The sequence below is a fragment of the Sinohyriopsis cumingii genome, chromosome 9, assembly GCF_028554795.1.
Source record: "Sinohyriopsis cumingii isolate HCF-2022 chromosome 9, ASM2855479v2, whole genome shotgun sequence".
NCBI classification, from domain to species: Eukaryota; Metazoa; Mollusca; class Bivalvia; order Unionida; family Unionidae; genus Sinohyriopsis; species Sinohyriopsis cumingii.
This window is the reverse complement of record NC_142969.1, coordinates 81096368-81113084: the sequence shown is the minus strand read 5'-3', so window position 1 is coordinate 81113084 and position 16717 is coordinate 81096368. Positions and strand designations below refer to the sequence as shown.

Below are 16717 nucleotides of genomic sequence, written 5' to 3'. Positions count from 1 at the left end.
ATGTAAAGTGTAAACTTTACTGCATGATTTGAAATGTTTGGAAAGTTGAAAATGAAAAATGTTTATTTATTTAAACTTTACACATAAAACCTAGAGGAAAAATAATTTGAGTCTAATTTATTTTATTTCTTGAGCGAGAAAATAAAAAATCTGTCGGGAAACAATAATAAAAATCAAAGAATCTTTGCGCGGCAATTATGTTTAGTTATTCAATGTTGACCTCATCAGGTTTAAAAGGTTGTTCCGTTGATTGTTTTAGAGAAATATTTCCTTTGAAGGCATTACTGCTGTAAAATTGTGTTTACTGATCTTGAATGCTACATTCTTGATACTGAAATTATTGACACAGCATGACATGATTTAACTTTACTACGATATTAGAGGGAGCCGATGTTTCATTGCTAGCATAGTGGCAAGACCTTAACTCAAGGTTTGTGGATTCGATATCCACCCAAGTTGGTCCGTGGGAAAGGCATTTATCTACCCTAACGTGCTCTTCGAACAATATACTTAAAGTTGTCAAAACTAGAATAGCGTCCGGCTTCAACGGTATCAATTATGTGGCCTAACCTTATGAAAGCAAATGAATCATACTTGAATCGACTGTCTGGGTATTCTTGTTATAGATTACAGAGGGAGTGAATAAAATATGGCAACTTTTTAATATAGATATGTAATGTGTATATGAATGTGTAGCTTGGACCATATCATTTTGGAATTTCGATATCTTCTGCAGTGTGCAATTTATACCCTATTGATATGAAATTCACATCGGTATAGCAGTTGAACGCTAATCTTAATCTGTGGAACAGAAAATAAATTCCCACGTTAAATTGTTCCACATGAGATCGACACACACTGACACAACATCAACAAAAACACCCTAATGATGTAAAATAAAAGCAGTAATCTACGAAATAGTTGGTGTCCAGTTTTCTGTGGAAGGTAAAAATGTACAATTTGATTCCTTTTCAGCGTCAGAATCGACATTTTCCCAATAAAAACCGTAAATGGAGAGACCCTTATGGATGTAGACAATTATCTGGCATTGGATGAACATGGAAGGTTAGATACATGCACACGCATATACATACATACATACATATACACGTACGTATATATATATATATATATATATATATATATATATATATATATATATATATATATATATATATATATATACACAGTCTTGTGAATTAAATTCCATCCATACAATCGTAAATGTGCTACACACTATATTTCTGCTAGAAACAGGAATAAAAAGCCACATATTGTGATTGCATAGTATAAGGGACAGATACGAAATATGATTTTTGTCATATTTACCTCTGTCAATTGCACTGTCTTTATTGTCATTTCTTTCCAAAATAAATTTGTATATTAAATCTGTAATGATGAGATAAACAGATAATTTAATTCATGTATGAAGTATAATATATCTCCTATAAAAGTGAGCCGAGAACAACCAGGGGAAGATGACATGTTGCTATGCATATATTCATAAAGTCTCTATGCAATAACATCGTCAAATTTGCTAATCGAAATGTATTGAAAGTACGTTGAATGCGATTATTGCAGTTCCAGGTCCAGCACATCAGAGAGCTCAGAGAGTTTGCATCAGGTGCAAGGCAAAAAATACCTAATCGTTGACAAATATATGATGCTTAGAAACGACGTCTTGCTAAGGATAGGTGACAGCAAAGTTCCGCAATACCAGAAAGCACGAGATTTAATACAAAGACTTGAAAAGAGAAAATTGTACAGACTGGTCGATGTCATTAAGGTATGTTTCCTTTCTTTCTCTCTAACACTTTGACAACGATTGAAAAAAACTTTCATAATACTTTTCTATCTTAAGCTTCATCCATTTACATTTTAGTTATTTCTGAACTCTCGCATCCGCAAGAAGAGATGTCCTCGATACACAAGATAATTACCTGAAAGAAACAGAACAAAAGAAAACAAAGAAGAAAGAAAATTAAACAAAACAAACAGAAGAAAACAACACCATCTATAATCAAAAAACAACCCAAAACAATATAAATCCACATATCTCTCCATGTGTACCTTGACATACGTTTATAATGGAAGTTCTAGCAAATTAACAAATATATGTTTTCATTTTACTCTTGAAATATTGCATCATGCTACTCAAAACACGTTAATATCCACTAAATTCTTGTCACATGCGAACAAAATACATGAAATGTATTTCCTGATATTTTTTCTGTATTTAATACGTAAAGTGTATTTGAAGGAATGTATTTGATAAGAGCAAAGACTTGACAAAAATAACAATATATCGTATGTCAAATTGTGCCAGACAAAATATTTTAGGATATAACTCGTGCGGTGTCTAATATAGTAGTGATATTATTCTCAAACTATATATCAGGAAAGCTCAAAACCCAACAGTATTCGTGGAATAACAGACGTGAGGTAGGACAAATACAAACATACATTCGGACAATTACATTTACATACGTGTATATGGACACTTGCTTAATACCAATGAAACGACAATTTATTTCCATAAATTGCAAAGTGAGAAAATTTAAAATATCTTACAGTACGGTGAATAAATAACGTTCTGTCAATGAAAATAGTTTAGAGTAATCTATAATTAATTATATACACCTTTATTTATTTCATAGGAATCCGGAATGACTTTGTAGATAGATGAAACTTAATTACTAGTTCGTCATGCGAGTGTGTCCGCTACACACGAGTGCACGTAACATCAATTAAGCAGCATCATTTTCTGGTGATGTGTGCTTAGTCGTGAGGAAATATGGGCTCATGTGTGCAGTAAAGGCGACGGGTGCCGTTTACCCGCGAACCTGGTTTCGAATCTCCGTAGAGTACGAATCAAAAAATCTCTAACCTGTGTGATAGTATTATTTGTATAAAATATTTAATGCTACCTAATGTTATCAAGCATTCTTCTATAAAATCCATGGATAGCACTTTCCGTTCTGTCTGGTGTATATTTATAATTCTCTCTCTCTATCTCTCTCTCTCTCTCTCTGAATCTATATATATATATATATATATATATATATATATATATATATATATATATATATATATATATATATATATATTCTATCTATCTATATATATATATATATATATATATATATATATATATATATATATATATATATATATATATATATATATATATATATATATATATATGTGTGTGTGTGTGTGTGTGTGTGTGTGTGTGTGTGTGTGTAGAGAGAGAGAGAGAGGGGGGGAGGGAGAGAGACAAGAAAGAAAGATATGCTGAGAGAAAAAAATGCAGGCATATGTATATGCATCAGTTTAGACCATTCTGTGGGAATTTATACCGAAAGCCATACAGATATATTACAATTCAATTCACAAGAAACCAATTATGATAAAAGTCAGATAATGAGTTGAAAACAATATTTCATTAGAATGTTTCTTACAACCAATTTAACATATTCAGATCTATAGATAATGACAATACATTCGTTTACCAAACTAAAGTGGTTGTGGGGTATTAACGGTGTATTTTTTTAAAAATGTCCACGAAAATGGTTTTTCCTATGAACATATTAGGTATGTAAGTCATTACATCAACAATGTATTTCATTGCCGATTTAAAGACATTCACAGACAAGCCATCGCAACCAGAGGTCTTACAATGTGACATTTATACAATTCCCTTTCTGTGAGGGTACTGAGTAACTTTTGGTGTTTGAAATACTTTCAATATATGGTATCTGAATCAAAGCCTTTGACTTACCTTCAATTTTGTTTTCACGAACTTCTTAGCTCCTCTTAATTTATTTAATTTAATTTAAATTAATTAGTACATAATTAGGATATTATTTTAATTTAAGCTGAAGACGAACAAGGACCATTTGCAAATATTATAAAATGAATTTTTACATCGATTTCAACTCCTTTCAAAACTAGCCTTGATATATTGTACTAGAACTTTGAAGAAGCATCATATTATAATTCATTTGATTATATGTTAATTTCTTTCAGTGATCATTACGATTTCAGTTGTAGTAAATATAATAGTCAGGTACATAAGAACAAATATTATTATGTCCGAAAATGACTTTGACATTTTAGTTGTTTTAAAAATTATTTTGACCCATTGTATCTGAATCTATTTCCCATACATATAGGCCAATTACCCTTTTATAAACACTCTTGGCATTATCAGTTGTATCTTAATGTTTATATTCATCTACATGTTCAAAAAAACAAAATTATGTCACACTCATTCCTAACTCTTAATTCAAGGTCTATTTCAAAAGATAGACAATGGTAAACAGTGATAGGATGTAACCTGGGTGCAGTAGTCGGTATGATATGATATATTATATGTTCGCTTTGCTAATGTATCCCGTTCTTGTTTTTTTTTTCCGTCGGAAAAGATTAACATTGATTAACACCTTGCTGAAAGGGTTGCCATATCGACCTCTTGTTACACGTCATATGTTTTCTAGAATTATTAATTATTAAACCCATTAACAGGCGATTAGCACATGACCTTTGCTATTCACAAAACGAGGAACACTATGTGATGTAATAGGATGTTCAATTGCAAATGAAGTCTCTCTATTTATCTATATCGTGTCAAATTAAATGTTAGTATTAACATAAGTTACACACAATAACTTGCTCTGTATAATAGGTACAGGGACAAATTTAACAGTGATACAATCAGAGCAATTAAAGAACATAGCTGGCCAACTGTTTCTTCTGGTTCTTTACTTTACAAAGCAAGTTATAAAGGAATATACTCTCATGATCCTAATTAAAAATTGTCATGCACTCTACCTTCATATCTCAACGGCGCCTAGAATATTTGATCCTGTTATTTCACCAATCGTGGAATAAGTTAACCGTACTAAAAAGGAAAAGATAGAACGAAATAAATATAACAAAATACTTTGATCTAAATTGCAGTTATGAACATTAGTAAGTAGGTTTGAGACTTTAACTTTCCAGCGCGAATCTAAATATATAGTCACTTCCGTATTGCAACAAAAACATTCATGCTCAGTTTTCCTGCAACTGGCACGTCTGCTTTGCTTAATTTAGAAGTGGAAATGTCGGTGCTATAGGCGATGTTGTTACAAATGATAGATTCCTGGCTAACTGGCTAAATGTAAAACTGTATGGTCTTTACTTAAATTTACATTAATCAGAACTAGATATCTCGTTAATAAAAGAAGAATATATATTATATCCATTGACCTTATTCAATAGGTTGCATGACTAAACGCATAAAAAGCTGTGAAGATCACCCATATAATACATTTGTATACATATTAAATTTGAACCAAGACGTGAAACTGTATTTCAGAATACGTGTAGACTTCTCGTTGCGAAACCATTATTGATGGCACAGGTGTCGTTATATTTGCACACTCTTACATACGTAAGATGGGACATTGCTTTGAAAAAGAAAACATATGCGAAGAAGAAAACAGTGGAATCATCTGTTGTAAATTCTTTTCAGTTCAATATGTTTATAAGAATGAACAATGGATTTGCTGCAATTCGTTAGACAGGAGTCGAAATTAAGCCAACCATACTTATATGAGCAAGTCAATCATGTACATTCGTTATAAAAATGTACATGCTGTCATGTACATGTTAACTTGTATTTCAGGTCTCCAAAAGCACAACAGAAGAAACCCAAAACTGGTCGAAAACGGTAAGAAAGCAAATATATCAAATTTCAGAGCTACAAAAGTAAAGCATATATTCAAAAATATATAACATAAAGTGCGTTTCGTTCGAACACGACCTGTGCAATTTCTCAGACTCAGCGACGATAATTATGTTCAATACCGATTAAATATAACCGAATTTTTGTTTTAATTTTATAAATTTATGTTCATTTTGAATAACTACCGAAAATAATTAGTTACGAGTTAGAATCACAATATGATTGTAATTATTTTTGTTAATGTTCAGTTTAGTTGTGCGACCTATCTTTCAGCAGTGAGAGTTGATTTGCTAAGCAGCTGATACACAAAACTGAACAACTGGTCGTGTTATGAGCTGATTCTTTACCGAGTCAATTACGCGTGACCTGTAACACTGATGGTCATTACAATTATTTTCAAAGTCTCCGCAACCAAGAAATGTGTATTAATGCATCTTCGGGTATCATTTTTGTTAAGCGATACCGAATTATTACAATCACTCTATTAACCTAATGTAATTGCACATTTTAAAAGCAGCTGATTTATTAATGAAAAATAATCTGAATTATTTTAGTGTACCTTTCTTTACTTTGTATGGTATATTTAGCAAGGTAAACATGCAGACTGTTATTCAACGAAAACGAAAATAGCTATCTGGTAAGATACAATTCGTTGTACATTAATGTTGTTTTCAGTCTCTGCTGAAATATTTTAGATACAGGACGAGATAAAGAAAGAATTGGAGAAACTCAAAGACTTCAAAGATGACGTAGAAATCCTCGTATGTATTTCATTCGTTAATGTTGTTGTTAGTTTAAGCGTTGGATGTTCATATATGTGCAGATGTAGTTCTTATTCAAATTAACTGTTTCTATTGTAAAGATTTCTCCTACATTTTTGTTAAAATCGCTTTTAGTTTATTCTTAAGTTCAGTTATGCATTGAAATTTATTGATGCAAAATCGGACTTATGACAAAAGCATACATAGTTGACCTATTTACACGTGTGTTGTCAGCTAAATCCACTGTTTATACATGAATGTTGATAAGAAGTTGCGAACTGAAAACTTGTATCGCAGTCGACAATAACATTAGGATTGAAAATGTTTCAAAAAGTGGTTTTTATGAAAGACAGCCAATGCACTTCACCATATAACACAAATCTTTTAAAATAATTGTTAATTCCTAATTTGAGACTAACTCGTGTGTTACTGATTAGTGAGCTAAGTTAAATTTAAATTATACAAAATTCTGACCGTGCACAATTCGTCCTTCTCTTTTCAATATTTGTAAAACATTTTCCAGGAGCGAAAATTCAACTATGGTCAGGGTGACGATGATCCAGTTACAAAGATATACTTTTACAACAAAGATTCAACTAAGGAAATTTCTTCAGGAGGAACGTGTTCTGGAAAACACAATGTAAGTATTTGATCACATGTTTTACATCTATATGAGAAAACGTTATTTGTGAAATATTCCACGCAGATTATGTGTTCTTCTGTTTATTTCTTTTAACTATATTGTTTCGCTTATTTCTAGTCGTTCTATAGTATACATTTTAACTTGAAAATGAAATAGTCAAAAGTCTAAATAAATGATGCTTGGATATTATTTTTTACAGCTTGATAGTTAAGGTTACGTTGCAGCTTTGACAATGAACACAACTTTGTACACATAATGCTTACTAAGGATAATTTTAGCAAATACATCTTTTTCTATTCCTGATTCCCATTCCATACGATTGGATTTTTCCTACCATGTCTTGATACTTTATGCACAATCGAGTTAGTTTAGATGAATGACCCTGTTTTGTAGTATATATGCCTTATGCAAATTACTACAAAGTTATAATATACATTTATCATTATATAGGGTTGAGACATACAATATCCTGGGCCATTGCTGACAATTTCATTCTCGATTTTTTTCCTTGTGTCTGGGACTTTTCTAACTTGGCATGATGCTTTTAGAACAATCTAATATGTTCCGAAGAATTACTATTTTTTAAGTATGTATACAATGCAAACTTATACTATACTTACAACATATTTAAATGCTTGTGATATCAAATAGCTTGTGTCATGTTTACAACCTGCAATCTGATATTGACGAGGCTTGCACTGATATTTAAATCTGCATTTACTCTATTATTTTAATCTCAACTGCTGAATATGGCTGCCGTTTTTAATGATCACTGTCTTTGAAGTTTATGGCTACGATATAACAGTTATATAGTATAGGACATCATTGTTTTAACATGACAACGTATCGTCTTGGACTTTAACATTAGTTTGGGTGTGGGAAGGAATTTAGTATGAGTGCAAACCTGCGTGTCAAATTTAATTTCAACATAGGGAATACATGGCTGAAATTGGCCAATAGCAGGAGCTTGACATGGAAACATTTATGGTTGAAACTATAAAAGTGACAAGAAGGAATGATATTATTGATATTTTAGTTGCTATCTAACGCGTTTTGATACATTCATTTATATTATTCCGTTGCTCTCTTCTGCTCTGACCACGCTCCCTTAGTCTTAACCACCTCTTCATCTACGACCGCTCTCGTGAGGGCCATCACTATTTATAGGTAGATGATCACACTCTTTAAGAGTCTGCTGTTAGGGAAGGGCTGCTTGTCATCTATCAGGTCCGTTAGGTTTTATAGTCTGTCCTACAAACTCATATCGGTCCTCAAAATGTCAGTTTTGAAATGTTGGTTAGTTGTCATCCTTCTTTTCTTTCTTTCTCTTCTTTACTACTGACAAGGTCGAAAACGAAAAGAACTACCAGATAAAGCTATGCATTATATGGCATTAACACGGATGCGAAGAACAATACTTGAATGTAATATAGCGAATTAAATTCAAGAGGAATTTGGCTGACCTAAGCAAATAATGTTTTCAAATTTTGAAACACATTTCTTTTCAGTGAGAAAAGGACAGAAGTGCTTAATCATGCACATCATACCCGCATACTCACTATTGCGCTTTGATAGAAGGAAGTTGTAATTTGTTTGAAAGATATAGCTATACCCAAGCACATAAGCTAGTACTGATACTGATTGTTTGGTAGTGTCCCTTTTCTAAGCGATGTGAATGCAAAAGGCCGTTAGTCGATGTCCTGGACAGTGTATACGTTAACGACAAAGATATGAAGGAAGAATGTCTCACCATATGCTTCACTACATAATAAGTTTTCCTCATTCTGAAGGTAATATTGACCTCACATATATCCTTCATTTATTGGTCTACCTCTTCTCAACGCTGCTGCCTTTGCTGCTGCTTTTTTCTCCATTCTTCCCTTTCTCTGTTGATCCCCATCGGTTAACACACGTCGGCGAACTATTTTGCCATCCCCAAATAAGCACTCCGTTTCTTGTCCAAACTCTTATGACAAAGAGAGTGTTTCTTCGTGTGCATGAACACTAAGGAATTATTTAAAATTTTCCATTTATATAAATTGTGGTTGTTGAAGAGTTGAGGATGGGTGACAATACATTGGCCTCTGATCGTTCATTAAAGTTCTGTATGGCCTCGATTGCGTAGACTAGTAATTAATGCTAGCAGCCATGGCTGCTTAGTTAGCTGTTGGGTGGGTATGAGGGATATGTTTCAATCGTCATGTGCGGACGCCACGAAGTGGGGTAGGAGACAAATCTCGACGTCATCTGAAGTCGCTTTGTGATCATGGGTTTATAGCTACATTGGCCGAAATGATAGTATTATCGTCTTGACGAAATTTTAATTTTCAATGGAACATTTTCTGACCTATTGGTTTCTTTCTTTACAGTAGATAGGGCCTGAATAAGGACGGGAAAAACATTTATTTTACAATTGATTTCTTGCTAGACTTACTTTTAGCTTACAAATTATCTGCCCTGCTTTTATCCTATTAGTTTTGTTTGCGTCCGATATGTTTCATCATGTATGAATGGGTAATAATGGCTTTGGGTTGCTAACACCTTTTAAGTTATACTTTTATGATTCAGTTGTTTTGTGTTTCCAATCTGGCGAGTTCGTATATTTTACATCGTTGCCGCTTTGTGTGGTTTACCCTGTTGTTTTTGGGGTTTAGACCACAGTATAGCTGCGTAATTTTTGAGGTTCAGATTAGATGTAGGACATTTAGTTTTCAAAAGCCGTTTAAATTGTTGCCACCTTGTATGGCAATGGTCTATGTTTTGGACCATCTTTTTATCTTAAGATCTTGTATGCGTCCGTTTATATAATCATACTTATAAGGTATTTGTTTTTTGTTGAATATTTGCACCTCGTTTGGAATGAAGCGATTAACTTAGTTACTGATCAAAATCCCTTTTTATTTTGTACTACGCACCGTACATAGAAATTACCTCAGATATTTAATAGAACGACGATTACGCAGGAGGATATGTTTGCGACGATTTTATTTCACTCTGGAAAAAGGCCGCGACTGGGGACATACGATCAGGACAATTTCGTTTTGACTTTCAGCTTTTAGTATAAAGGTTACGTTCAGCTGTCCTATCGCTGAACCAGTCAACCTTTAAATAGTCTAACGGTCTCATTAACCACTCATCATATATGTAAATAAACGGAGTAAGGCTAATATAATGTCAATCAAATTATTCAGAGTCTAACAAATGAGACATATATAATGTGGTCCAAAGCCCAAGTAATCAGCCCCAGGTTGAAGCAAATAAGTATGAGTCTGTGTTCTTTCTAGCTGGAAATAAACCGCTGATCCTGCTTTCATATTAACGCTTCTGTCAGGCCTTGTTTATAGATAGTTATTTCCTGCCTCTAAGGAGCATCTTTTAAAGTATGAAATCCAGTAGCCATCACTATTCTTAATTTCGAACACCTTGCTACAATGAATATATCTGTTGCAATCCATTCAATACTATTGTTTTTAAATGTGCTGTGTCGTGACCTTCCTTTGGAGAGGTGAATCTTTTCTACAATATTTCATTTAATATTAAATCTGAAACGGTCAAAATACAATTTATCGACCGGAATATGAGAATGTACCAATTCTCGGTGATCGGGATAAGCGTTTCTTCCTTCATCGTAAGCAGTTATGACGAAATCCACTTAAAAAGCAACGGACTACTATATTTCCTACGAGAATGTACTGAAAGGCATCAGATTACACAAACAGTAAAGTTATTCCTTTGGTCGATTCGATATGGAAGGAAAATGACTTGAGAAGTTTACAGTGAATGACATTCATAGGAGGGAGAACGTTGTTTCACTTTTATTAGCAAGCGAATCGTGACAAAGGCAATGACTATTGATTGTCAGACAAAATAAGAGTTAAAACTGGCATTGAGTAGTGTTAAAAAAACTTCTCTACTCATTGTTCAATAGTTCCAGTCTCTGGCGAGTCAATATATGGCGAAAGATTATTTTCCGAATTTTCTAAAAGAAGGATCTCTTGCGACAGGCTTTGGAAGCAAGATAATAGTTATTGTACTACTCCCATTATATTATAAATATGGATTGGAACGAAGATACATCTGCTAAATAAAATACGTTCTTACAGATTATATCCTTGGTGCTATCTTGTTTTAACGTCGAGTGGCTATTCCGATAATACAATACATCACAAGAATTTGGCAGACAAGAATGATTGATACGTAGGGATACATTCTTCACGCCACACGAATAGATTTTGTTTTAGTTCTTGAATATTAAAATTCAAAGATGGAACAGCAGCTGTGTTCAACAGCAATGTGATATGTTCTACATCTTTGTATTGCCTAAGATGTGTGAAATAGCAATCTTGGAATCAAAGCTAGGTGGATAATCTTTCAAACAAACTTTTACTTCTTGAAGTGCATGTTCTCCTCATCTTCGTGTTCTTCGATCAATAATACGTTCAACAGTGCACATGTAGTCTTGGTTCTTTGTCACTCATTGTAATTGTCAAGTAAAAATATTAATTATAACATTTCGCCGTTTATTCCTTCAAATTTAGAGTCAAGAAATCATCACCTTGCACTTGTCCAAACATGACGTCCATTTAACTGTGAGAACCCCAATTACCTGTATTTAACACTTCTTTCCCATTTCTGATTTATGATGCTCTAAACAATCAATACCCAATCACCTCCTTTTAAAGTGTCACTTCTGGTGTACATTCGATGCTACGATGGTACGATTGATTGTGGGCTTTGACCATACGTTGTAACAGATCGAGACTGAGTTAATATTTGAATATTTCCACATAGGTGGAAGAGTTGTACGGCACTAGCTTTTGTTTCAAAATTCTCAGTGCTGAATACATGATTGTATCTGTTTTCAATTCTCCTTTAAATGGCTGTATCAGATATGTTGGTGCGCTGGTATATTTCCCATTGCAGAGGTTATCTTTGATACAAAACCAGCTTTAATCTCCTTACTAACAAAGAAGTTGATTTATAAGTCAAATAGACTACACCATTCCATTATAAAGACACGTAAATGACACAAAACATAATTGCATCAAGGACTGTAGGAAACATCTCCTAAATATGATTGCCATTGACGATCTAATAAGTTCTCTTAACCATGGTCGAACGGGTTTGTGTAACGTGTACCGTGATTGTTATAGTAACCGTTGTTGCACATCTTGAACAGTAATGACAAAACTGATTTGTGGTGCTCAGAAACTTTTTTGCTAAATGGGGTATGAGAATGATGCCTTGAAGTAACTCACGTGCTGTCAAAGTGTCCTCAATTCAACTATTTCTGGTCATAAAATTGAACAAATTAGTTGTTGACATGGACTTGGCAATACCCGTTATTGACGAATGGAGAATATATCTAAAACATATGGCATTAACCAACATTAATATAAAAAAAACTATTATAAAACTAATAAACGATTGATATGGATATAAATAGCAGACGATTCCTCTTCATTTGCTTTCGGTATTATGGCATACATTGCGTAAATAAATTTGGCATAAATGACGAAATTGCAGAGAAATCATGTCACGTATGTTTAAAAGAAACAAAATGAGTGACGTTTTGCACAGTTTGCATATTTCTTCTACGACAGTCTCGAACGATGATGGTGACGTGTAATGACTAGTGAAAAAAAACCTGTATGCAATCCTAAATGACAGGGATTATTACGATTTAAGGTGATGGTTATGCGATGATAGCAATGGATTAATCACTTCTTCGTCGATTTCTTATATCAACGAAGATGACGAGATTTGACATACAATAAGTCAGAAACGAAAATTCGTGATTGTTTCACTTTCGTCTAAAAACACAATAAAATTATTTTGATTTTTTTGCGCTACTTGTAAGCGTAAAGACAGTTTTTGAAACATAGAACTATCTCCTTGAGATCTTGTTCTCGAAGACCACTTTACTTTGCTGCCTTCATTATCTATGCTTTATATACTTATTGCCGACAATATCAGTTCCTCATGTTAATACCTCCACAACATCAATTTCTTTATTAAACATTTATTAATACAACAAATGTATCGAATGATTATTGTAAACAGGTATTCTAACGTAATATGCTACCTTACTATACAATACCACTCGCTATCAGAATTTTTACATATCGACCTCCTACATAGTGCAGTCTACCATTTGAATCTGAACAATATTGCAGCAATCTACTTGTCATATTTACAGTTGAGTTTCGGTTTCAATTATTTATTTTAATTGTGATATTGGCAAACCTAGCCTCCTAAAATACCAACAATGTATATTTTCAATTAATCTAGAATTCATTCTTTAGGTGGATAGTTGTAATTTAATAAGTACCAATATATCCATCATCTGTTGAACTATGACAGAAGTCAAAAATGATTTTATTTTTTCGTCACCTCACATTATTCCACCGTATTCAACTGTTTCATCTTTTAAATTATATATATATATATTGAAATAACTTGCATCATTATTCAGTTATTTAGTGAGGGTCTTAATCACTGATCTATACAGTTTCAGGTTCTTTGTGTATATTATTAATGAAATATGGACGTTTTATTATTATATATCACATAAACGCGGGGTTCAATATTGAACTTATTGCAGAGTTTCATACGGTTAAACGAAGGAAACTAGATTTTACTTAGTAAAAAAGAAATGAACGTATAACATTTTCCGTAACTGTTCTCTTTTGACTAAATGAACTACGCTTGGCAGATTCCGATTATCATCGTGAATGTAATATTAGCGGTCTTCAAATCATCCTACTAATCAGAACTTTTGAGAAGATATGAAGGGGTCTTTACACAATTGCGTATTACAAGGCAGGTGAGCAAGTTAATGAATATTGTGCTAAAGATGAAATATGGGTAGTCGGAATAATGTCATACGATCTAAAGTGTAATTCCTTATTATAGTCGCCTCATTGATGGTTCGTGTATCGCATGTCATGTTAAATCATACTATACAGCTCAGCATGTAATATTTGCAAGGATATTGACCTCCATAGCTCGAAGAAGGCAATAGCAGTTTTTAAAAATAAAGCAATTTCAGCAGAATATAATTATAACATGATGTATTTAAAAATAAGTGATTTGTCTTATTGTTCTTAATTGAAAGTAATCATGGATCAAACATTCTTGTACTTTGTTTAAATGCAAATAGCAAACACAGTTGGATGTGAATTAACTGGATTATTATTCACGGCAATCATAAACACTACATCGTCTCTAAAACGGCGGTTTTGTTCCTAGTTACAAATTGCCATCCCCTGGACTGTCAAATATATATGACGCCTAGAACGCTGGATCATGTTATCACACCATTCGTAAAGAGAACCGTAGTAAAAAAGAAAACAATAACACCGAAAAAATGATAACAAAATAATCACATCGTTTTAAAATGTTCAGTCATAAACATTATTAAATAGAGTTGAGACTTTAAGTTTCCAGCGCGAACCTAAATATATGACCACTTCCCTAAGTGTATTTAGTAATAACACACGCATGCTAAGTTTTCTTCTGCAATTTATATCTTATTTCTTTCTGAGATTAGAAGTGTAAATGTCGATATTATAGGCGACGAATAGTAACAAACTATTGTTTCTTGCCTAAAAGGCTAAATGTCAAAACTCAAGATCTTTATTTATAAATGGATTAAACAGAAGTAGCCACATCGTTAATAAAACATGAATAGCTCTTGCGCACCTTGATTGCATATGATAGGTTGCATGACTAAAACCAACGCATACAACGCGCTGTGACCACTATAAGACAAGTTTGTATCATATTGAATACGGACCAAAGCATGAAATTGTATTTCATATTAATTGCAGGCTTATTGACAAAACAGTATTTGTGGCACAAACGTGTCGCTACATTTGCACACTCCTTCAAAGGTAAGATGGAACTTTGATTTGGAGAAAACACAAAAGAAACAACAGAACCCAAACAGGTTTCAAAAGGAACACAGTGAACTCATCTGTTGTAGAAACTTATTCAGTTGGAGCTGTGTAGAAGAATGAATCATGGATTTGCCGCAATAACTAAATTATGGATCAAAATTAAGTCAACCATACTTGTATAAACAAGCCAAGAATTGACATTTGTTCGCAAAATATATGTGCTGTCTTGTATTCAATTTTATTTCAGGCTTCCGAAAGCACAACAACAGAAACACAACAGAGGCCGCAACAGGTACGAACACAAATATATCAAATGTTACATTAATGTACAGGATAATTATTGCATTATACAAGTAATTCATATATTCAATAAAGTATAAGATACTAGAAACCAAAATAAAATCAAACATTGATTTAACCTTATTTTTGTTAATGTGCATTTTATTTGTGCGACCCTAAATGCAGCAGTGAAAGATGGTTTGCTAAACAGTTGATTCAGAATTGTTAAAAACTTGTCTTGGTAGTTGAATCATTACCATTTCAATTACTGGTCACCTTTACCACTGATAGTAATTAGAATTATTCAGTATACAAAGTATTCGCAAGGAAGAAACCCGCATTCTAGTATCTTTGGTAAGTGATACATAATGATTAAAATCAATATTTTAGTCTTATGCAAAAATTGCACATTTTATATCTAACTTTTTTAAAAATTAATATATGCTCATTTAATGTACATAGCAAGTTAAGTATGCACACTCACATTGATATTCAGGGATAAAATAAAGGGTTCACTTGTGAGATAAAAATCGTTATATTTTAATACTCTTCCAATAACATCTGAGATATTTTAGACACTGGATGACAAGAAGAAACAACTGAAGCAATACGAAGGCTTGCAAGATGACCTAGGAATCTTCCTATTGATTTCCTTCGTTATTGTTGTTTCTACTTTATGGTAGATACAAGTATTGATGTTTTTTATATGAGCTAGTGTATTTTTAAGACGTTCTACTATCAAATTAACCCTTTCGAATGTAAAGAGTTGTCTTATATTTGTGTTACTCTTGATTTTCGTTTATTATTAATTTGAGTTATTATTTAAATGTATTGATGCAAAATCAGCCTTATGACGAAACAATGTAGTTATAGCTGATTTCTATACATGGGTGTTTCAGCTTTTTTAGTCTACGATGACATTATGCTTAGACATTTTGCAGAGATTTTCATAAACGCAGCATAGCAACTTCATCATATAGCACATTTATTTTAAAGAAACGCTAATTGTTAATTTGAGATGCACACAAATCTCATGTATTAGTGAACTAAGTTAACTTCAAATAATACCTAATTTTGATCGTGCACAATTCGTACGTATCTTCTCAATTATATCCGTAAACTATTTTCAGGGGCAAAACTTAAACTCTGGTCATGATAACAATGCAGCTGAAGAAATCATTTTAGAACGAGCGCCTCTTAAAAAAGACGATGTAAGTATTTTATCATATGATTTACATTTATGTAAAAACAAAAACGGTATCTGTGAAATATTATTGGCAGTGTATGTGTTCATCTGCTTATATCTTTTGAATATATTGCTTAATTTAGCTCTTGGCTTTCACAACCGTTTATTTTAACATGAAAAGGATAGTCCAAATTCTTAATAAATGATGCCATTCAT

The 16717-nt window shown here is 32.8% G+C and overlaps 1 protein-coding gene across 2 annotated transcripts in view; it reads left to right on the top strand.

Moving 5' to 3' along the window:
* The window catches only part of LOC149792118 (deoxynucleoside triphosphate triphosphohydrolase SAMHD1-like), a 90728-nt gene that overhangs the window by 64898 nt on the left and 9113 nt on the right, over positions 1–16717 (top strand). Inside the window, exons 11-17 of one of the 2 annotated variants that reach the window (XM_089969339.1) lie at positions 976–1065; positions 1582–1786; positions 5672–5716; positions 6427–6492; positions 7016–7132; positions 15284–15328; positions 16446–16526. In XM_089969339.1, the coding sequence (XP_089825465.1) occupies positions 976–1065; positions 1582–1786; positions 5672–5716; positions 6427–6492; positions 7016–7132; positions 15284–15328; positions 16446–16526 (649 nt within the window). The remainder of the gene's footprint in view (positions 1–975; positions 1066–1581; positions 1787–5671; positions 5717–6426; positions 6493–7015; positions 7133–15283; positions 15329–16445; positions 16527–16717) is intronic. The other variant, XM_089969340.1, reaches the window with a different exon arrangement.